We start from the raw sequence: 25,039 nt of genomic DNA, 5'->3' as shown, positions 1-25,039 counted from the left end.
CAGGGCTCAGCGGGCTCTGCATGACGGGGTACACCACGATCAGCACCGGCATGCAGGGGGCATTTGTGGAGCGCTGGCACAAGGAGACATCCTCTTTCCACTTGCCGGTTGGGGAGATGACGATCACCTTGCACGATGTGCAGTGTCTTCTCCACCTGCCGATTAGGGGGCTGCTGTTGACCCACTCCAAGATCCAGAGGGTGGAGGCCATTGAGTGGATGATGCTCTACTTGGGCATGGAGCACGAGGTTGCTCACTTTGAGTGCGCCACGACTTCTGGGCCTCATGTTCGGTTCATCACACTGAGCATTTATTTTGAGCACCATCTGAACGCGGATGTCGGGGCTGAGGGTGAGGGTGACGAGTTGTTCACACACTATCACCGCGGCTGCGCTCTCCGGTGTTGGTACATGCATGTGGTAGGCGCTGCATGCTTTGTGGACAAGAGTGCCAGGTACGTCGACGTGACCTACCTCCGCTACTTCATGGACCTTGATACCGTTCACCAGTGGAACTGGGGGGCAGCTACTCTGGCATACCTCTACCAGAAGCTGAATGAGGCCCTCAACTGGAGGACCAGGCAGTTGGTTGGATCCTGCACACTACTTACGGTACGTTTTATTTTAACACATTATCGTATTTATTTATTTATTTATGTTTCGTATTTATTTTTAATACATTATCGTGTTTGTGTTTCAGAGCTGGATCATCTCCTACTTCTCCCGCATCCACGACTTCCACATCGGTCCTGCGTACGTTGACGCCATGCCCAGGGCCGCCAGATACGCTATCCAGAGGGGGAACGATGCGGTGGGACCATACCGTTTGTACCTGGACCGCACGATGCACGACGACGTCACCTGGAGGCCGTTCGTCGACTACGCTCAGGTTGTCCCCTTTGACGGCATTGCTTTATATTCAGGCTGGTTGGCATGCGGGACCGACATCATGGTCCGGTATCTCCCTGAGCGGTGCATGCGTCAGTTCGGATTCGTGCAGCGGATACCCAGGTCACCCTTTCAGGCTGCTCCCGACACAGTGACCCGAGTGCAGCTCACTGCCATATGGGCGGAGTGGAAGCAACATGTGGTACCGCAGGAGTACCGTCTTACTCGGGTCACACAGGATTGACACAGTGAGGAGGGGTACGTCACATGGTTCTACCGGGTGTCCCATCCTCTACTGAGACCCGACGTTCCCAGCGCTCCTAGGCCAGCACATGAGGAGATCCTGGAGAACCAGCAGGCCGCGGATGACCACGCCATTGATCTCCTGCCGATCTGCCAACGGATAGAGATGCTTGGGCGGGACGCCTTGGATCGGGGTATCGTTCTTCAGGGCGGTCCAGATGCAGTCGCCGTGATGGAGGCGATTGTCACTGATGCGGGCCGTGCGGCGGGGTACAGGCGGCAGAGGAGGGCTCAGGGTGAGAGGGTTAGGCACACCCAGTAGTGGTAGGGTTTATTTATTTATTTTTTTCGGATTGTATATTGCGCACACTATTACTATTTGGTTCGGCTTGTATATATTATTTGGATTTTATTTATCGTATTAATATTTTCTGTTTATATGTCGCTTATTTTATTTGGCGTTTGCGTTTAATTAAAATGCGAGACTGTTTAAGAAAAAACATAAAAAAAAACACAGTTTCTGCATAATTCGGAAGTTCATTTCCGAATTCATCCATGAGGTGTTTTCGGAAGTTCATCTCCGAATTCACCCCCCGTGAGGTGTTTTCGGAGATGAACTTCCGAATTGTGGAATTTTTTTTAAAAAAAAAGCGCTTCGGAAGTTCATTTCCGAAGCAGGGGTATTTTGAGATTTTCGTTGGGGTGACCCTCATAGGGAGGTGGCTAAAGAAATTTTCAAATATAATACACTATATTTCACACTTTGATATTTAACTTTTGAACAAAAAAAATTATTAAAAAAAATCAAGAGAAACACAATAATCATGTAAGTTGTTATAAAGAAATTTACCTAATAAGAAAAGAAATTGATGTTATAAATTGACAAATAAATTGTGTTGTATGTCAAATTTATAAGTAATATATGTGGTAAGTGAGGGATTTTATATCTTGAAAATTGATGTTGAACAAATTAAGAAAAATCAAGAGAAACACAATGACAATGTAAGTTATTAGAAAAACTTACCTAATAATAAGAAGAAAAATGTTAAAATTAGTAACAAATGAGTTGTGTTGTATGTCAATTTTATAAGTAATATAGGTGGTTAGTGAGAGGTTTCTTTTGGATGTGTTGTAGTTGGTTGGTGATAAGTGAAAGTAATAAAATGGTTATTGGGTGTGTTAGTGGGTGAGTTGATTTTGTATGATTGTTTTTTTAATAATTTTATCAATTAAAATATAGGTGAATTCTAAAATGAGAGATCAATTATATCCCTCACCCATGTACAAGTCAATTTAACCATTAGATTAAAGAAGGCTACACAATTTAATATTTAACCATTAGATTAAAGAAGGCTACACAATTTAAATATTCTCATCTCTAATAGATTTCTCTCACTGTATGCACTTTTTCTTTTTTTCCTCAACGCTTTCTCTTCCTTTCCTTTTGCAAATAAATAAATCATAACTTGAAGAATGAGTTTAAATTTGGATTTAATGCCTACAACTGATCATTTATTTTTATTTTTTTGACAAAGTTCTGTTTCAATTGTTCATATTATAATTCTTTCGATTTTTTGATTTAAATCCTCATTATTTCTACGGGATAATATTCATCTTTGTATGAAACAACTATTTCATTATTAAATCCAAACCACTAATTAAGTTTTAACGCTATTTTTTTATGCTCCACCGGTGAACCACATAGTTGATGCCTCACCTTAGATGTCACCTAAAATATATATATATATAGATAATTAATTAATTAATGAAGACATAGCAAGAAAAAAATGTCATTGTTTATTTATTTAATATGTTTTTATTTTTTTTTTGTTTTTCTGTTATTTACTATAAATTATTTATATAAATTAATTAGAGTATCCTATTTTTTAGTTAAATTATTTATATTAATTAATATTGTTATTAGTAGTAGTGTCCTATTTTTTTAGTAAGTTATGATTTATCATGTATTATGTATTACTTACTAATTTAATAATTTAATTTATTATTATTTTTAACTAATGAAAATTTTGGTAAGAAATTGTTATTAGTAGTAATGTCCTATTTTTTTAGTTAATAAGTTATGATTTACTGATTTACTAATTTAATGCAACGTGTAAGATTTATGATGTATTATTTACTAATTTACTAATTTAATTTATTATTATTATTTTTAACTAATGAAATTTTTGGTAGGAAATTGTTATTAGTAGTAATGTTCTATGTTTTATTTAGTATTATTTAGTAAGTTATGATTTAATGATTTACTATTTTAATGCAACGTGTAATACTTATCACATATTATTTACTAATTTAATAGATTTAATATTATTTTTAATTAATGAAAATTTTGATAGAAAGTTTTTGTGAGAGAAGTTATAGAATAACGTGTAATATTTATGAGATAAACAAATAAATATTGATAAATAAAATTACTCAAATAATTATAATTTTAACTCCAAAATATACTTCAACGATTTAGCAATTTTAATTAATAAGATTCAATGACTTAACAACTTTAATTAATTAGATATATAGTTTATAGAGACTCACAAATTAGTTAACTCTCAATTTAACCAGTTAAACAGTTTTTGGTGAAGTTGTTTTGTATCAATGAATAATTAAAAATCATTAAAAAAGTATTAGTGAATATTTGTATGATGGAAAATATCGATATTATATTAGGTCCAGGTTATAAAACTATGTAGGAGATTAGGTATTGAAGAAGAAATTGAAGTTTTTAAAATGTCTCATTTTAGAAGTGCCATTTTTGTCATGCGAAGAATATTGGTGGTGAAATTTTATGGTCTAAGGAATATTTAAATTAAGTTAAGAGGTGAAACATATTAGTTAAAATCACTAAAATAACTTTTTTTTTTTTTATCTTTGCACTGAGTGCAACTTGTCGTGGCAAAGCTCATGACTTAAAGGTGTGGAGTTATCTACTTTTGTTATGAGTAAAATTAACTTTCCTTTGAAGTGGAGAAGATGAATTATAGAGAGGGGGACTAAACATAAAAAAAAAAAAGTATTATATTGACAAACTGTTGGTTCCTATTTCTCTAATTTATGAGATGGCTCCTGAATTCATTCTAAATTATTACACTTAATATTTTACTTGGTAACCGATTTTTCTCATTAAACATGCTCATAAATTCAGTCTTAACCATTATCTTTAACATTTCACTTTGTAACCAAAATTTCTTCATAAAACATTGTCATAATTTCATTCTTAATTATCAAACTAAATAATTTACACTTTATAACAGAAATTCCTTCATTTGCTCATTCCAATTTTCTTTGAAATATTGCTTAACACATAAATAACGTACATATATAAATCAAGCATGAGTAAACACAAAACTTCATCATGACATGGTCATGTCCTTCAATTTAATGTCGACCTTCCTTCAACAAATATACTCGCCGGTCCATCCAAAAAATTGTAGATTATGGAGTTTAGGAGATTCATCCTATCACCAAAATTATAAGTTTATAATTTTTTTATTGTTATATTTATGAATTATAGACTCATACAAAATAAAATTTTCATATGTAGTGAGATCTTGGTCATATATAATGGTTTCCTTTTTTTTTCTTCAACAATGTAGTGACCAACCTCATTATTTTCTTCTCGAATAATTTGTGATTTTTAAAAACTATTCATGTCGTTTGAATTAAAGATTTTCTCAACTCTCTAACACGTTGTTTCAAGTTTAACATTAAACATCTATGTCGCAAGTAACTTTTTATACTTTGATGTCCGGGGATCACCCAATTTATCAGTCAAATCAAGTGTGATATCATATATTTATGTCACAAATAACTTCTTATATTTTGATGTTAAGGATTTTATTTATGTTCTAGACTGACCAAACGCCTAAGAATTTGGCCCAACCCGCTTCTGCATCCAGGACGGCCCAATAGCATTGGCCTAACATGACTGAGGGCAAAAGAGACCTTTTCGCCCTTGCCCCTTCGTCGGGAACGCTCACCTATCTTGGCCTGCACCTCACTTGCGCATGCGCCAACGACTCATTCTGCCCCTCAGTCATGGTCAAAAGGGCTCCTCCTTGCTAGGTACATTTGTCGACCAAAATCGCACGTCTTCCCTCTAACGGCTAATTTCGGGCAATAACTCAGAATCCCTGATTACTCGCCTATATTATAGGCAGCCCCTATATTTTAGGATTCGACCACGTCCAATCCTAAAATATCGACCAATAACATAACATCAAGGACACTATAAAAACCCCATCATTTAAGAGGGTCAAGTATCATATTTTTTAACCCTAAAACTCTAAAGTACATCTACCCCAACTGACGTGGGTATTGAAGCACCTTGCAGGTACACCACCTTTTTCTCCTCGGATTCCAGCATTGAAGATGAAGTCTCTGGCCATCGTTCTGGTTCTGATCAACCGCCAAAATCAAATGTGTCGTCTGTGGGAATCTTGCTCTCCTAGTCTTTATTTCTCCCTCATAAACTAAAGACCAAAGCATCATCTAAAAGTTCCAACCATGGTCTGCCATGACATTGTAACATCCCGATATTCAGGGTCGGTCCCAACTTTTTAGAGGCCCAGGGCAAATAAATAAATGGGCCCATAATAAAAAAAACACGTGTTTAATTCGCCTCCAAATTGAAAAAGAATCTCGGAGACAAGATAAAAAATATGAAGTCTTGATTATTTCGAACAATAAAAAAAATTTCAATGTAGATAAGTAGTCATATGCAAATCATTAAAAATTCAAAATCAAAATATAATTAACTGAATCAAGAATGAGAATCTTTAAATTGCTTTAATTGTTCTATTTTCTAAGCAACATCCATTATCTCAAATAATTGCAATTGACGTTTTCTCTGAAAAATCAAATCATATGGCTAAAAATGTAGGAGTAGGGGTAAACCATGTCCCGACCCTAATAGGCAGATTTACTTGATTGATAAATAATTTATTTCTATAATAAAAAAATAATAAAACAAAGCATAAGTGATAATAAATTTAATTTCATCATAAAAATCTATAATAAATTAGGTAATTATATGACAAACTTTTAAATATTTAATTATAATATGTAAATAATTTCTAAAATTTATACTAAAATAAAACATTAGAAAGTAACACCAGACTCGAACTGAGAACACTTGACACACCAAGCGATTGCAAATCCGCTAGGCCACAAGCAATGTGTTATAATTTCCATTTCACTAAAAGCTATATAATTTAATATTTCAGTGTTATTAATTTTTAACTACACCTCCCAAATTTCGAGGCCCCCATTTTGTAGAGGCCCTGGGCTGTGGGACTGCTTGCCCTGGTCCAGGGTCGGCCCTGCCGATATTTTATACGCAATACATTTATCGTTTTACTATTTTTTTTTGTAAATAATTTATTTTATGTGTATAGTTATGTTTTAGTTAATTATTATTATCAATCTATTTAATTATTTGTTTCCATTCCCTATTATAATTATTCTGATAACTTGGAAATATTAAAATTATTTTATTTATTTATTTTTATACCTTCTTTATTTAGTTAATTTTATACCTTCTTTAAATAAATAATATTTTATATAATAATAAGAGTGGTGAGGTGGAGTTAAAAAAATAAAGTAAAAGTAAAAAGGATGAGAGTGGGGGTTATAAAAGTGTGATTTAGTTATTAATCTTTAATAATAATAATAATAATAATAATAATAATAATAATAATAATAATAATAATAATAAAAATAATAATATGAAATTAGATTAGGTCAAATTATCACTCTCTCTTTCCACTTTCAAGTTGAACAATTATTTCCACTCACTAACTCCTCTCCTAATTTTTAGTATAACAAGATCTTTCAATTTTTTATCAACTTCCATCTCAAAAAATTTCCATAAAGTCCACACACAAATCTTTACATAACAAAAAGAAAGATAGATTTGACGATAAAATATTTTTACCTTCGTTCTTCATCATCAACATTCTACTTATCTCGTTTCCGTCGCTATCGAGAGAATATGAATCGAAGTGTGAGAATTTAAATTGAAGTGTTGTCAATGAATGCATTAAGGTAAAGGCTTTAAATTTTGTGTTCGGGTAAATTAATCTGAATTCCTAAAGTTGAGTTAAGAAGTATAAGACTATAATTATTAGTTATAACAAGTAGGAATTAAAGTATACGAATGATGGTTACCGAAACGAAGAAAATTTCTTTAGCCACCTCCCTATGGGGTCACCCCCAGCGAAAAACCCAAATTACCCCTGCTTCGAAAATGAACTTCCGAAGCATTTTTTTTTATAAACAAATTTCCACAATTCGGAGGTGCATCTCCGAAAACACCTCATGGGGGGTGTTTTCAGAGATGAACTTCCGAGCACACCTTTGTTCAGATTTTGGGGGGTTTCGGAAATGAACTTCCGAATTATGCAGAAACTGTGTTTTTTTTTATGTTTTTCTTAACAGTCTCGTATTTTTAATTAAAGGAAACCGGGAAATAAAATAAGCGACATATAAACAGAAAAAACTAATATGATAAAAAAAAGTAATATATACAAGCCGGTCCAAATCCAAATAAAAATAGTGTGCTAAAGATACAATCCGAAAACAAAAAATAAGTAAACCCGACCACTACTGGGTGTGCCTAACCCTCTCTCCCTGGGGCCTCCTCTACCGCCTGTATGTCGCCGCACAGCCCGCATCAGTGACGATCATCTCCATCGCGGCAACTGCCTCTGGACCACCCCGATGAACGACACCTCGATCCAACGCGTCCCGTCCAAGCATCTCTATCCGCTGGTAGATCGGCATGAGATCAATGGCGTGGTCATCCTCGGCCTGCTGGTTCTCCAGGATCTCCTCGTGTGCTGGCCTAGGAGCGCTGGGAACGTCGGGTCTCAACAGAGGATGTGACACCCGGTAGAACCATGTGACGTATCCCTCCACACTGTGCTAGTCCTGTGTGACCCGAGTGCGACGGTACTCTTGTGGTACCACATGATGCTGCCAGTCCTCCCATATGGCAGTGAGCTGCACTCGAGTCACTGTGTCGGGAGCAGCCTCAAAGGGTGACCTGGGTATCTGCTGCACGAATCCGAACTGACGCATGCACCGCTCAAGGAGATACCGGACCATGATGCCGGTCCCGCATGCCAACCAACCTGAATATAAAGCAATGTCGTCAAAGGGGACAACCTGAGCGTAGTCGTTGAACGGCCTCCAGGTGACGTCGTCGTGCATCGTGCGGTCCAGGTATCCACGGTATGGTCCCACCGCATTGTTCCCCTCTGGAGAACGTATCTGGCGGCCCTGGGCATGGCGTCAACGTACACAGGATCGATGTGGAAGTCGTGGATGCGGGAGAAGTAGGAGATGATCCAGCTCTGAAACAGAAACACGATAATGTATTATAAATAAATACGAAACATAAATAAATACGAGGCAATTAAAATGAAACGTACCGTAAGTAGTGTGCAGGATCCGACCAACTGCCTCGTCCTCTAGTTGGAGGCCTCATTCAGCTTCTGGTAGAGGAATGCCAGAGTAGCTGCCCCCTAGTTCCACTGGTGAACGGTATCCAGGTCCATGAAGTAGCGGAGGTAGGTCACGTCGACGTACCTTGCACTCTTGTCCAAAAAGCATGCAGCGCCTACCACATGCATGTACCAGCACCGGAGAGCGCAGCCGCGGTGATATTGTGTGAATAGATCGTCACCCGCCTCCTCAGCATTGGCCACCGCGTCCAGGTGGTGCTCGAAATAGCGGCTCAGTGTGGTGAACCGGATATGAGGCCCATTTGTCGTGATGCACTCGAAGTCAGCAACTTCGGGCTCCATGCCCAAATAGAGAGCCATCCACTGACTGGCCTCGACCCTCTGGATCCGGGAGTGGGTCAACAGCGGCCCCCTGATGGGCAGGTGGAGAAGACACTACACATCATGCAAGGTGATCGTCATCTCCCCAACCGGCAAGTGGAAAGAAGACGTCTCCTTGTGCCAGCGCTCCACAAATGCCCCCTTCATGCCGTGGCTGATGGTGGTGTACCCCGTTATGCAGAGCCCGCTAAGCCCTGAACCTTGCACCGCGTCGTTAAACCACTCAGCTTCTGGTTTAAACAGACTGAAAAATCTTCCGGGCGTGGTTCACCATTTTCAAAGGATATCTCTCCTGTTACAAAAAAAACAAATAAAAGCATATGTTAAATAGACCGTTAAGAAAATATCGAATAAACGTCTAAATTATAAACGGTTAAATTAAAAAAATACCTCTCCCTCCCAGATACGCCGAGCGACGTGATCGCGGTAGCTAATCAGCACGGAAGTGTCAAAGGGCCCTCCCGGGTAGTTGTCCTCCTGCTCATCCTCCTCCCCGGGTGGAAGGTCAACATCCGGTACCCCCTCCGGCTCGTGGTATGGCACTGTCACCTCCTCCTTCTGCTCCTCCTCCTCCTCTCGCTGGCGGGAAGAAGATACCCGAGCCAGCGGACTCCTAGATCCAGATGAAGAGGTACCCTCTCCCACGTCCACGGGAACTTGCACACGTCATCCCCGGCCCTGCCCCCGTCCTTGATGCGTGCTGGTTGGTTGCCTGACATGTTCCTATAAACAATTGAAATCGATTAATATGCGAGACAAAAGAAAAAACTAAAAAATTGCACTTCTGATAGAATTCGGAAGTTCATTTCCGAAACTGGGATGAAGGTGTTTTCGGAAATGAACTTCCGAAACACCCCTGCGCAGAACTTCTCTGCAACCTCCAATGGCAGACCCCAAAATCAAACTTCAAACCTATGTCTATACATTCTAAACATCCTAAATATCAGTACCAACCTAACCTAATACATTTTTTGTTATTTGTAAACACCCTAATATGAATTTTAATCATAGATCTAAAACTCAAAATGCTTACCGATTGAAGAGATTATAGTGCTTTTTAATGTAGTATAGGAAGCTTATTGGAGCCTTTGATGTAGCCTTGGAAGTGTTTGCACAAAATTTCTTCTTTGGTTGTGTTTGATGTTGAATTAGTGTAAATGAATGGGGGAGGGGGAGTGTTTTGTTAAATCTGCAAAACGCGCAGTATTTCGGAAATGAACTTCCGAAATAAGACAATTTTTTCAAAAAAAAAAGGCACTTTCGGAGATGCATCTCCGAAAACACCTTTTTCTTGAATTTCGGAAATGCATTTCCGAAGTCAGGGGTAGTTTTGGTTTTTCACCAGAGGTGAACTAGAAGGTTGGGAGGTGGCCAAAGAAATTTCCGAAACGAAAGGTTTAAAATCATATATGTAATTATCATGTAATGAATAATAATTAGATTAAGGGTTAATAGTTGTTTACCCCCCTGTAATATGAGCGTGTTTCAGTTTACCCCATACCGTTGCCAAAGGCAGGTTTTGGCAACGGTTTTTTTGAAAAAACCGTTGCCAAAAAGTCAGAAGGGGGAATAGCAAAATTCGATAACATTACAGGGGGTTGAATTACTATTAACCCTTAGATTAATTATGTATATTATTTTGGTTACGTAGAAGACTTCCCAGACTTCCCTGATAAGTATAGTATGATATGCATGTAATTATTTTGTGATTTAATTTATTTTGCTAAGCATATGTGTGTGGGGAATAAATACTACAAGTATGTATTCAGCTGTTGTCTTAGTGGCTGTTAAAAGATTTATGTGTGATCAATTGCCTTACTAACAGGTAAAAATCTTTGTGTGATTGTCTTGATGGCAGATAAATAAATCTTTGTGTGATTGTCTTGATGGCAGATAAATATCTCTGTGATTGTCTTAGTGGCGGGTTATTTTTCTTATTGACATGAGATGAATTTTGTGTGGTGCCTTTGTGGCGGGTTTGACTTTGTGGCGTGTTTGCCTTTGTAGCGGTTTATATCCGGATCATATAGTTTATGAGCATGCATATTTTGCATATGGCCGGCATAATATTGATTGTTGATAATTGTGATTAACGTGTATGTGTATTCCGTTTTAAGCTAATTGTGCTATTGTTAATAATTTTTGTGAGTACTTTTAATTAATTCTCTTAGACATGATATGTGTATTTATATTTGCATGATATGTGACATAATTAACTCTTTGTCGGACAGTCGTAGGGAGCAAGGGTTTTTAAAATAAAAATATTTCAATAGTTTATAAATTGATCGCAATACATCGTAAGTTATTTATTTATTTACCTTTGAATGAATTAAAAATGCAGTGATTTTTTCGCTTATGAATTTGAATTGTCACAAAGTTTGATTAATTTCAAAATATTTTATTTTGTTTAAACCAGTATCTTAATAATTTCTAAGTCATGTTTTGGACAAAAATCAAAGGTGCCGTCTGTGGGAATCTTGCTCTCCCAGTCTTTATTTCTCCCTCAGAAACTAAAGACCAAAGCATCATCTCAAAGTTCCAACCATGGCCAGCCATGACATCGTCAACAATGCCCTAGCCTCCGCCATCTCCCCGGTCAGCAAGATTGACTGTGACAACGCCAGTCCATTCCTCGTGGACGACACACTTCACCAGAGAGATGGAAGAACCGCTTATCCATCACCCCCCATGAACGACGTATATGTTGGATTTCTAGATCAAAGGCCAAAGAAGACCTAAGAAAAGATCTCCGAAGTCACGCATCAGATCGAAGCCTCGGCTAATGTCGTCCATTCTCTAGCTGCCCTGTTTAACGCCCTGAACAAGACGAATTCTCTCATCCTCCAGTAGAATGAATGCATTGGAGCATTAGAAAGAGGTCACTGCCATTCGAGGTCTCCTCCTCGAAGAGACATGCGTCACGAATCCCGCAGCCTTTCTCCATGACAGTGAAAATACCGTCAGTCGCAGAAGAATCTTGACATCTTGGCCGATAAAAACGAGACTGTTCTCCACCTCGGAAGGCTCAAGCTTCCCCAGAAGCCAAGAGACACGAGAACAACACGCGGGAGAAAGCAAAGTGTTCCCTTATTCCCAATCCAAAAGGCCGTTCAAGAAGCCGGTCACCTTGGAGGAACAGAAGTCCTTGACACGGTAGATCCCCTCGCGGCTCCCCTACCAGCAGCGACAACGACGATCCCCGCGGCCCCCTATTCCGAGAAATCCTTGACACACGACTTCATAAGGGTCTGAAGAAGACCCTTCCCCTCGACACGTACGACGACATCTCATATTTGGACGAGCATATCGAGAACATTGATGCCCTGCTCGATTACCGTGGCATCTGCGGTGCCATCAAATGCATGTTGTTTTCGACAACCCTAAGGAAGGGAGCGATGACCTGGTATAAGAGTCTCTCCGACGAATCCATAACCTCTTGGAAGCAGTTGGGGATAATTTTCTCAAGACACTTCACCGCCTCCCATCGCCGCCCCAAGATTGAAGCCTCCCTTGAGGCCATAATTCAAGGAAAAGAGGAACCCCTCCGAGATACATCGAGAGGTTCAACCAAGAAGTCGTGCAGGTCTACACGACCGACGACATGAAGAAGTACTTGCTCGAGTGCGGCCTCTGTTTGCATAGTGACTTTGCCGAAGCGGTTGGCATAGAAACCCTGACGACATTGGACGCCTTCCTCCTCAAGGCCCAAGGTATATACAGTGCGAGGAGAAGGAGGCCCCCAATTCTGTATGTGGCTCGAGACATCGAGAAAATTCTAAACCCTCTATGGCCGACGCCTCCTCTTGCCGGTCAGACAAAAGGAGAGAGGACAAACCTTAAGACTTCCGGGAACCTAGAGGCCCACCTGGCCGTTTCCATGAGCACACACCGTTGGCTGCCTCCTGAGAAAAGATTTTGTCTGACTGTGCAAACGCAGAGTTCAAAACAGCTGGTGCCTGCTTCCCAAGACAGACGCCTTCTAAATTGGGCATCGACAAGACAAAGTACTTTTGATTTCCCAAAAGTCACCGACACCACACAAACGATTGCGTCCACCTCAAGGATGCGATCGAAATATTGATCAGAAATGGCCACTGAAGCAGTACACCAAGAAGAGTCCCCTCGTCGTGAAGCACAGGAAATAAGGAAAGTTGAGGAAACACATCCCTCCTTGGACGCCTCTTTTCTTCTCGTCACACTAACATCACACGACCAAAAGACTTTTATATTCCCAAGGAGCCTAACGTTCCCCTCTACTTCGCGTCGCACAACCCCTGGGAGGCCTTCCCCTCCGCCATAGTCATATTCAAAGGTGGGTTCACCAAGGTCACCGTGGGATCCGTCAAGGAGAGAGTATCTAATAATAACTATATAAAAATAGAAATTGAGGATGAGGATAGGAAAGAACCACGTGAATAGGAATCATATGGAAAGGGTTGAAAGCAAACTATTACAACAAAATCGAAGCAACCAATGACACGAAGAACCTCAGATCATGGTTTGTCCACGTTGTACCCAATCCATCCTTTTCACCGCAAAAAATCTTCCTTACACTTGTCCCCTTTTTTTTCCTCTTCTATCCATGCAACAACAAAAAAAGGAATCTTAATATTCACTCACTTTCCTTTATCACCTCAAATCCTCCACATTGCTGTTCAACTTCAAAACCAATGTTTTTATTTTATTTTTTAATATTTGACTTTTATTTGACCCAAAATTGCGGTTAAATCATTTCAATCCACATGTTTTCTGGTTCGACCGGTCCAACCAGTCGGTTCGGTCTTGTTTTTTAACATGTTTCAAAACCCTGTCTTTCTCTACAAAAACCTTCGAGAATTAAAAAAAATCTCAAATTTGAACTGCAGCAATGGAAGCAACATCAACTTGCTTCTTCTGCGGTAGAATCCCATCAAAATCCAAACTTGCTTCATCTTCTTCATTTGGGTCATTCTGCTTATTAACACGCAACAATGTTAATACAATCACGTGCAAAACTTCAATGAAAACCCATAACCGTGTTATCCAAAACGTCACAAACAGTAACGAAACGAAGATTCCAAGCAACACAAAAAGAAGAAGGAGGAGAAGAAGAAATGGAGTAGCAGTGGAAGAGCAACCACAACAACAGAGGGAAATTCAAATTCAAGTACCCAGTGTTTATGTTCATGAGAATACTGGTGACCCAATTGGGTGGAAAGAGGTTGGGAAAAGTGTGGTGAGTTGGATTCGTGAGAGTATGAAAGCTATGGCTTTGGATATTGCTTCTGCTGAGTTAGTTGAGGAGTTGGAATTTTCTGAGATGAAACAAAGAATGGGACCTGGTCTTACTTTTGTGATTCAAGCTCAGCCTTATTTGAATGCTGTTCCTATGCCTCTTGGTCTTGAGGTTTCGTGTATGAAAGCTTGTACTCATTATCCTACTCTCTTTGATCACTTTCAGAGAGAGTTGCGTGATGTTCTTCAAGATATGCAGAGTAAACTGTTGGTTGAGGATTGGCGTGAAACTCAGTCTTGGAAATTGCTTAAAGAACTTGCTAATTCAGGTTTTTCTTTTCACTCCACTTTGTCATGACATTGATATGGGTTATTGTTCTGTTTATTTGACTTGTTATTAGTTCATGTACTAAATCAACATGCATAGAGGTTAAGGGCTAAGAGACTGTTTGAGTTTGAGCTTATTTATGAGTATAAGTATTTGTGAGACTGGTTGACAGAGCTTATGATATGTTTTAAGATGTTTTCACCTTATTTTTAGAAGTTTTTCATGATAATTTAGGAAAAGAACTTATAGCTTATATGGGAAGAGTTTAACTATTTGTTATCATTTGTTTCTGAAGTAGCTTATACATAAATACTTGAGAAGTGTTTATGCTATAAGTGCTTAATTTAATTGTCTATCCAAACAAAGCCTAAGGATGTGTTTGGAAGAACTTATTTAGTGTATATTTTGACTTATGTTATAATATAAGTACTTGTGTAAGTGACAGTGTCTGAATGATGTTATAGAAGTAGACTTGAAAAGAAGCTTAGTTATTGTTAATAGTAAATAGTAATCATGTTGTTTCAATATTAAGATTGAGAATGGTTTAATTGCAGCTCAGCACAGGGCAGTTGCGAGGAAGATAACACAGCCTAAGATGGTCCAAGGAGTTTTAGGAATGGATATAGAAAGAGTCAAAGCGATACAGAATAGGATAGACGAATTCACCAACAAGATGTCAGAACTGCTCAATATTGAAAGGGATGTTGAATTGGAGTTTACTCAGGAGGAATTGGATGCTGTTCCTAGACCGGATGATGCTTCTGATCCGTCAAAACCAATTGAGTTCTTGGTTAGCCATAGCCAGCCTCAGCAAGAACTTTGTGACACCATCTGTAACTTAAATGCCATCAGTACCTCTACAGGTATTTTTCCTTTTTTTTTCACTTTCCTTTTCAATTCAAGTATTCAGGAAAATATGGTTTTAGTTATCTAGTATGATCATATGTGAACTGTTTAAACAGGATTGGGGGGAATGCATTTGGTGTTATTCAAGATTGAAGGAAACCACCGATTGCCGCCTACTACTCTTTCACCTGGAGAAATGGTTTGTGTGAGAACTTGTGACAGCAAGGGCGCAGTTACAACTTCTTGCATGCAAGGAGTTGTAGACAATCTTGGCGATGATGGTTATAGTATTACCGTTTCTCTAGAGCTACGCCATGGTGATTCTTCTTTCTCTAAACTAGTTGGGAAGAACGTGCGCATTGACCGTATTCAAGGACTGGCTGACACACTTACCTATGAGGTATTCAATTCAATCATGTGACAAAACTATTCATAATGCCTTATAGTTGAAATAAGAAACTTGTTCATATATATTATATGTACTTAAGAAGCTTCTTTTGATGTGTTTCCAGCGCAACTGTGAAGCACTAATGATGCTTCAGAAGAACGGTTTGCGGAAGAAAAATCCATCAATTTCTGTTATTGCAACTCTATTTGGAGACGAGGAAGATGCTGCGTGGCTTGAGAAGAATAGTCTGGTTGACTGGGGGGAAGAAGAAAAAATTAATGGAGTATTAGGAAGTGAATCCTTTGATAAATCTCAGCAGAGAGCAATTGCATTGGGTTTGAATAAGAAGAGGCCACTATTGGTTATCCAAGGACCTCCTGGTACAGGCAAGACCGGTTTGCTCAAGCAACTTATAGCAAGTGCCGTTGAGCAAGGCGAAAGGGTTCTTGTTACAGCACCTACTAATGCAGCTGTTGATAATATGGTTGAAAAGCTTTCAGATGTTGGAATAACTATTGTGAGAGTTGGAAACCCAGCCCGTATATCAAAAACAGTAGCGTCAAAGTCTTTGGGAGAAATTGTAAATGGGAAGCTTGCAAGTTACCGCGAAGAGTATGAGAGGAAGAAGTCTGATCTAAGGAAAGATCTAAGACATTGTTTAAAGGATGATTCATTAGCTGCAGGCATACGGCAACTTCTGAAACAGCTAGGAAAATCGCTAAAGAAAAAGGAAAAGCTGATGATAAATGAAGTTCTATCTAGTGCTCAGGTTGTGCTTGCCACCAATACCGGAGCAGCTGATCCTTTTATCCGTAAGCTAGATGCTTTTGACTTGGTTGTCATTGATGAAGCTGGACAGGCAATTGAACCGTCTTGCTGGATACCTATATTGCAAGCAAAACGATGTATTCTTGCCGGTGATCAATGCCAACTAGCTCCTGTGATATTTTCTAGAAAAGCGTTAGAAGGTGGTTTAGGAATATCGCTATTGGAGAGAGCTGCAACTTTGCACGAAGGGATTCTTACTACTAGGTTAACGACGCAATATCGTATGAATGATGCCATTGCAAGCTGGGCTTCAAAGGAAATGTATGGTGGATTGTTGAAGTCCTCAAAGACTGTTTTTTCTCATCTTCTTGTAGACTCTCCTTTTGTGAAGGTATAATACATTAATACTCCTAAATCCTAATTGATATCTTCTTATTCTGTCATGTGAAGGCTCTGAATTATATCTTGGGCCCTGTTGTACTAGTTATTTCTAATCAAAACATAAAATCAAATCAAATTGTTTTCGTAAGCTAATTCTTATTACTTGATGTTGTTGCAGCCTACATGGATAACACAGTGCCCTCTGTTATTGCTTGACACTCGAATGCCATACGGAAGTCTATCAGTTGGCTGCGAAGAGCATCTAGATCCGTCTGGAACTGGCTCGTTATATAATGAAGGAGAAGCTGATATAGTTTTGCAGCATGTCTTTTCCTTAATTTATGCTGGTAATTCCGTTTGACTCTCTTGATTGTAATTGATAGAGATTATTGCATTCCATTTGACATTATGGTAGTTTTGCAATGCTAATTTCTTCTAAATTTTGAAACCTTGAGACTTAGCTTATTTGTCATTTGTGTTTGCTGACAGTATATTTTTCTTGTCAACTTGAATCTGAAAAATTCAGGTGTTAGCCCAAAAGCTATTGTGGTTCAGTCCCCTTATGTTGCTCAAGTTCAACTTTTGAGGGACATGCTTGACGAGGTTCCAGAAGCTGCTGGTACAGAAGTTTCCACAATTGATAGCTTTCAAGGCCGGGAAGCTGATGCTGTAATTTTATCAATGGTAAGTTCTGAATCCAATCTCTACAACCAAAGTTTCAACAATTCCATAAGTTGTTTTTAGTGTTATTTCTATAAGCTGGTTAAGACTTAAGATAGCTTATAAAACCAACTTATAACTTATATAAACCAAAATTTGACTTATATTTTATTATAGCAATAGTAACAGCTATACATAAGCATTTATATGTTAAGTGGTTATGCAATAACTGTTTATTGGTCTTGCTTGTGAACTAACATATTCGGATTTGTTTTCCCCCATTTTCAAAAAATATAATATAATAGGTACGATCAAACACATTGGGAGCTGTTGGATTCCTCGGCGATAGCAGAAGAATTAATGTTGCCATCACAAGAGCGCGCAAACATTTGGCTGTAGTATGTGACAGCTCAACTATATGCCACAATACGTTCCTAGCTAGACTTATGCGCCATATTCGACACTTTGGTAGGGTGAAGCATGTAGAACCAGATAGTTTGGGTAGTTTGGGAGGAGGGTTCGGGCTTGGGATGAATCCATTATTACCTTTTATTGAATAGTGCCGCGTTTGCGCCAGTGGCATGAAACAAACTTAGAAACACCTATAAGCAATTGTTCGAGGAGATTTTTATATTGTTTGGGTATTTATTTATAGGCTGGTTTATACTTTCAATACTTGTATAAAAATTTATAAATTCAAAATGTGTGTATCATGTAATACTCATGCATGAAAATTATGGAAGAAAACTTCCACAATAATTGTAACTATGATGTATTTTTCTTTTTTATCATTCTATATGAATTGTACCATGAACTTAGAGATGCCAGAGTATACTGCAAGTTTATACTACAAATATAGTGGACTATAATTAGAGAAGTATGACCCTTTTCAATTGACTGACCAAGTTAGTTACATTACACCATACTTAACATAGATCACACATGGAATGGCATAGCAGAAACATACAACTAGCTTTATGAAGTTAGAGCTCGTGTGCAGGATAATTAGTATATAAATAGACTTACATACTGAAACAATTATAGATTCAGACAATGAAAGAATAGCATTGGAGATTCAAAGAGTTGCACAAAATGCTTCTTAATCCTCTTTTTCTTGCTAGGAATAAGCTTTGTGTTCTGTTGTTAATTCCATTCATGACACCAGTTGTAGATAATTGCAGTGATTAAAGGTGATAACACTTCTATCCTTGCAATACAATGTTTCATGTTCACTACAATGTGATTTAGAAGCGAAACATTAGTGGTTACTATAATCATTCTAAACTTCCTCTTCTGAGTTGATCAAAATTCAGAGCATACTTGAAAATAAGACACTTGTTAATGCTCCAAAAAGCTGCTAATTTCTTGTCTTAATCTGATTTATTAACATGTAAAGACAGTTTTCAGTGCTGGTTATCCAGTTACATAAGCAACCTCATGGGATTGTAAGAAGCTAGAAATCTTTGAAACAAAAAGAACGACTTTGAAGCAACAATCTAAAAAAACACTACAGTAGTACTCAATTATTATAAGGTCAGCGGAGTGTGTAATAAGTGAGTCCTATTGTAAGGTCAGAGGAGTGGGTAACGAGTCTTATTGTGATTCAAAATGAAATTGAACTCGCCATATGTTGGATATTTCCTTTCCATCAAATATGGAGATATAATTAGTGACATTCTAAAAAATTAAGAAAATGACATTTCAAATATTATTCTTTGAATTACACAGTGAGAAGAATTAAACAAGCACATTACTTCTGTAATTTATTTTAGAAATGAAAACAAAACTGAGAAAGTAAATAGGGGCTAAACTAGAAAGAATAAATAACCAGCGGAACATTGCTGCATATGTTTGATCAATTAAATTGCCAGGTGTCTTGTTAAGCAATTTAATGAATTTAGCAACTCCCAGAGAGTGAATTAGAAAACTGATGTCTTGCATTTCCATGTTAACACAATGCAATAGAAATTCATTCCAAGACAACAGCAGTACAAACATCTATTTAGATCACAATCACTCCTAGTTTATTGTCTGTAATGTTCTCGTGATCTTTTATCATTTCCCGGCTGCTTCAGCAGGAGTTTGGGTCGTCATCTGGTCAACAGCGTGAACTGCACTCTGAAGCTCCTCCCATATGGCTTTATAGACCATCCTTTGCCTATTCACAGCTGATTGTCCCTCGAAGGCTGTAGAGATAACATCAATGCTGCAAAACAAATACAAATTAGAGTTATCAACAAATATATGCAGTCTAGAGCGTCAAGCACAAATAAGACATAATGCAAAACATGGAACCATGCCTCAAGGATAACTTATATCAATGAGAATTTAAAACGTGTTCATTTAAGGTGATTGTTATTTTATGAGAATATTCTTCCAACAGATACTGTAGGTAGTTTTGTCAATTCAAATGACCAATTATAAAACACATTCATTCAATCAAACTTGAGGAGTTAGTTTTGTACTAGTATAATGTAAATTTAACACAACGACAGCCTTCTCACACTTGGCGAAGTGAGCACCAAGGATCAAACAAATATAAAATGTCGTATTACAAACATTTATATATAGATCCTTCTTAATGGTTTTTATTGGTTCCTCTCTATCTCATACTATTGGTTACTATTGGTTCCTCTCTATCGCATACTATTGGTTCATACCTCTCATCACTCTCTTTTATGCAAACCTTCTTTTTAATGCTTTCATTCTTAGTACTATCATGTCTGAGTATTTCCCTCATCCATGGTAGCATTCTCATTTCCGCAACATAAGTTTATTTTCTAGTTGGTTAATTAATACTCAACATTAAGCTTTGTACAATACAACATCATAGACCTTGTAGTTAACTGTGCAGCAAAATGTTGCGTTCAAGTTTAGTGCCATTCCTCTACCATACAAAAATATATATACTTCCAAAACTCGTCTACACATCTCTACCTTCCATGTACTACATCTCACATCTCTCCAATTAAGACTATATTATATGCAAACAAGGACAAAGTAAAGATCGTAAGTATCATATGTAATGTGCGATAAAAACTATCATTTCAGTGTAGTTGGTTGGGGAGTAATGTTATACATCTACAAATGCTTTGATGGCTAATACTTGTGATGAGATTATGCAATTGGGTTTCATTTGGTGCAAAACAAAATGACAATTCAATTGGGTTGACATAGTTGTCGTTTGTGAGAATTTGTGCTTCTCACGCTGTAATGCCACTATTCCTCATAACATCACATCACACTTTTGACAGTGGGTTGTCAAAGGCATCATTCAAGCTTGAGATATGGAAATTGAGTCATTCATGCGTTAATGACTTGATGCCTCAGAAATAGATGGGCAAATTGCAAGGCTTTGAACATAAATTTAATTTATTCCCATATATACAGAGAGCAAATAACTGTGCAGACAAATTAACAAATCATGGTCACATCATATCAGGACTTATATGGTGGGATACCCTACCCTTTTTTATTAGAGACGATTATTTTAAGGAATGTTTTGGCCTGCCCTATTACAGATTCTCCTAAGCCATTTGTTATAGTTTTAATTTTTTCTTTTAATTTCTGCAAAATTTGTTCTATTATTTTCTTTTCTCTTAAGGTCAGGCATATGGAAATAAATTATTTTTCCTAATACCGATATTGTGTTTTCAATCCACTCTTAAATTTTCTATATAAGCATGTTATTATGACTGCCAAGTCTCTCAAACTAAGTGGTATTTGGTTAACTTAGCCTATGCACAGCATTTTCAAAGGCAATTTTTACATTGAACCATATATTTCTGCTTTTGGTTTTACCTCCCACAAAGGGTGCTAATATCTGCTCATTTCAATGCTAGAAATTGTATGTCTGCATTAGGAGATGTTCTATATCAATCATCGTGTGCTAACTACCATTAACAAAACAAACAACTGAAAACTTCCATCTAAATAAGACCGCTTGCTCCATGCTCCATCAAAAAAGTGTTGGTCATGTGAGCATATCTTCAAACTAGTGTTGACTGTGGACGAGGAGGGCATATAGCCCAGTGTTGCCTATGACCGCTAGCTGGTGGTCTGTGGCGGAGGGCCAAAATCCCTCCATATCAACCACTTGGTGGCACTGTCATAGCGGATTATGATGGAAAAACTCGCAATAGCGGCTGATATTTACCATTGCAGCAAACCCAAAAACTGCCACTTAATATCCGCCATAGCGCTGCATGGCCAATATTCGATAACACTGATATAGCCTCTGCTTCTTCAAGGACTTATTGTCTTTCACACACAAAATATATTACGTGATAATATTGCACTAACAGATTTTTCTAGTTCACTGTGCATGTTCTGTTTTAAGGGAGTTATTAGTTTTTTGAACTATAGCCTCCTATCTATCACTTTGCTGATATTCAATCTCTCTGTTTTGAGGATACTTTATCGGTTTATTCTCCCTCAACTTGTGATTTCTCTCTTTCCTCTCCCACAGTTTATTCTTTTAGGTAATAGAATATTTTCATCAAAGCATCAAATTCTAAGTCCAAATGTAATAGTATTTGAACTAAGTTAATTATACCTTGAATGTCATAACTAATGTTATCTCGACGACCATATTTACAAAACTTCTGACATTCATAGGTAAATGCAATGTAATATAATAATAGACCTTTCAAATCTGCTTAGGTTTTAACTTGTCATATTATACATGGAATATCAAACAGTTTTTGAATTATATGAAAATTTTGCAGATTTATCGACTTATCGACTTTCTCTGTTTGTGTATTTACAAGGATAACCACAGACCACAGTTAGTTGACATAATAAAATCGAAATCCACTTCAATGGTTAAAAGTATGCTCACCTTACATGTCGTCCGTCACCATAAGCATCCTTTACCGAAACTGATTCTGCATTGAGTTGTTCCTTTATCTTTTATAGCGCCATGCAAATTTACATTCAAAAAGTAAGAAAGAAATTAGCTTAAAAATAAACCCCAAAAAAATAGTCAGAATCTTATCCCAATTATATAAAATAGTACTAGCAATTCATCAAACACGTGCCGGGCAATAAAATAGAACATCATAATCATAATAGTATTTACAAGAACGCAGGGGAAATGATACCTTATTCTGCATAGACTGAATGAGAGGCAAATCGAAGGAACCAGCGTCGTTGACATGAGTGGCGCGTGAAGTAAAGTTGCGAAGAGAAGTGGTGGTGGATAGTAGTATATCGTGATGTTTAGGAGTAGACAAAATATGGCGAAAAGGAGTAGTTTGTGAAGTGGATCTGAGGAAAGAGATGCAATTAGGAGCGGTGGTTCGGAGGAGAAGGGTGGATTTGTTGTGAGGTCGAACCAAAACGGGAAGAGCTTGGCGGAGTAAAGCGGTGTTGGCGGAGAGGGACAAAACGTGTGCCCGCATTTTTATTGGTTTATGCGGTGTTGTGGTTGTGTTTGCTGTTTGGTTTTCAGAAGCTTTTTGTTTTCTTCTTTCTCGTTTCTTGGAGAATGAAAGGGATGATGCCACAATCACCACCCTATGTTTTATGTTTATATTCAAACTAGCTTAAAAAACAATATATCTTTTTAATATAAAAAATATCTTTGACGTTCAAGTAGGGCTGGCAATGAACCAAACTTACTCGAAAATAGTTTGAAATTCGATTTGGAAATTAAATCGTTGAATTAGGTTCATGAACCAAATGAGCCGAGTATAAGCTAAAAACTAAGTTCGTTAACTAAATGAGCTGAACTTGAACTATACATAGTTCGACTCGTTAGGTTCACGAGTCAACTCGATTCTATATGAGATAGATTATATTGTCTTTAAGAGTAGCTTTAAATATTTGCTCTAAATCTTAGTATCATATTTTATTTTAATCTAACAGTTTTAATTGATAATTTATATTCTCGAGTGAGCAAAATATTTCTACAAATAATTATACAAATAAAATTAACATCGTATGAATTCCAATTTTATAACATTTATTTTATTTCTATATTTTTTATTTAAAAAATATTAATTTAAAATGTTGAATATATATATATATATACTTTAAAAAAATACTTTTAAGTCCGTGAAATAAGCGAGTTGAACCTAACAAGATAAACCTAACGAGTTGAATCGAGATGTTCGTAAACTTCTAACAAGTCGAGTTTGACCTAGAAAAAAGTTCGAGATAAACTCGAAGTCGAACTCAAACTCGGCTAATTCTTAACGAGTCGAGTTTGAGCTGAAAAAAGAGTTCGCCATGAACTCGAACTCGAACTCGAACTCGGCCAATTCTTAACGAGTCAAACTGAGCTGAGGCGAGTTCGACTCGACTCATTTCCAGCCCTACGTTCAAGTATACAAACTAATTTCTCGAATCGGAGATATGACAGTACGACAAAACTTTAATCTCTTTTTTTAAATTGTATTTTTTAATAAATTGTACTGTTATTACTGTGAATTTTTTTTCAATATCAGAGTTTTTTAATTTTTTTTTATAAATAACCAACATTTCAAAAATATTACGCATGACCAAAATTTGAAAAAATAAATACATTGTCGTCGGGTCCATTGACGACAATACTATAATTTGGGCCAATTCGCCAAGTCCAATGGTGACTTCTATTAAAATTGGGCCAAGTCGCCACCTAGGGTGGCGACAACATTCAATTTCCCCCTATAAATACAAGTTCATTCCTCCACTAAAAATCACTCATTTCTTCACAAATTTTCTCATTTTCTCTGCACATTCTTGTTAATGACTCACATAAGGCCACCGTCATGTCAGCGAACATCATTCAAGCGTCTCGATCCTGAACCGGTTTATCTCATAAGGGATGGACATGTTGTTTTCTCTCCCGTCAAACCCCCAATGCCGGTTAAATTTTGGAACATCCATTCTTTTGACCAACTCAAGGAGACCCTGATGTCTTTTTTAGAGGGGGAGTGCAAACCCGACGAAGCCATCAGAAAGATCCAGAGGCTTAGAACAAGGACCTCGTCTGAGACCGGAGAAAATGAACGTTGGTGGAATGACGTGGAAGGCGACGTCGATACCGTTCTAATGACGCATGGATCATATGACATTGTTTTAAGTGTTGTAATTTCTTAGATTTTAATTATTTTTTGTGTTGTTGTTTTAGTCTTCGTGCTGTTGTTTTAATTGTTGATTTTATATGACATTTTTGTTCGTGTTATTGTTTATGTCGTTTGCCATGTATGTTGTAACTCATCTGATTAATGAAAAATAAAGTCCATTTCATTGGTAAAATAAATTATAAAGAGCATTGAACCTAAAAACTATGTTGTGGAACTAGATCCACGATTGGGACACTTGTTCTTATTATGCCCGACCTAACGACAAATACTACACTTCCTTTGCATTTTATAAGTGGCATCCATTTTGGTTCTAATACGCTTGCTGTTTGGTCGACCGCTTTTATTTCGGCGCATTAAATCGTTGTGCCAAACAATTTCCTCGTCATACACTGGCC

At 37.5% G+C, this 25,039-nt stretch overlaps 2 protein-coding genes across 2 annotated transcripts; one reads left to right on the top strand and one right to left on the bottom strand.

Annotated features, from left to right (window-relative positions):
* The first annotated feature begins 13,679 nt into the window (after positions 1-13,679).
* LOC131595754 (uncharacterized) lies at positions 13,680-18,392 on the top strand. Its single transcript, XM_058868221.1, has 7 exons — positions 13,680-14,532; positions 15,086-15,394; positions 15,494-15,777; positions 15,890-16,924; positions 17,093-17,261; positions 17,441-17,598; positions 17,880-18,392. The coding sequence occupies exons 1-7, from the start codon at positions 13,857-13,859 to the stop codon at positions 18,132-18,134; spliced, it is 2,886 nt and encodes a 961-aa protein (XP_058724204.1). The 5' UTR covers positions 13,680-13,856; the 3' UTR covers positions 18,135-18,392.
* Positions 18,393-19,394: 1,002 nt separating this feature from the next.
* LOC131595755 (protein BOLA4, chloroplastic/mitochondrial) lies at positions 19,395-23,099 on the bottom strand. The gene is made up of 3 exons (XM_058868222.1): positions 22,677-23,099; positions 22,415-22,482; positions 19,395-19,780 (listed from the first exon to the last, which is right to left on the bottom strand). Exons 1-3 carry the CDS (start codon positions 22,974-22,976, stop codon positions 19,630-19,632), a joined length of 519 nt encoding a protein of 172 aa, XP_058724205.1. The 5' UTR covers positions 22,977-23,099; the 3' UTR covers positions 19,395-19,629.
* Between the last annotated feature and the right edge of the window lie 1,940 nt (positions 23,100-25,039).

The sequence above is a fragment of the Vicia villosa genome, linkage group LG4, assembly GCF_029867415.1.
Source record: "Vicia villosa cultivar HV-30 ecotype Madison, WI linkage group LG4, Vvil1.0, whole genome shotgun sequence".
NCBI lineage: Eukaryota > Viridiplantae > Streptophyta > Magnoliopsida > Fabales > Fabaceae > Vicia > Vicia villosa.
This window is presented reverse-complemented; position numbering and strand designations above follow the sequence as displayed.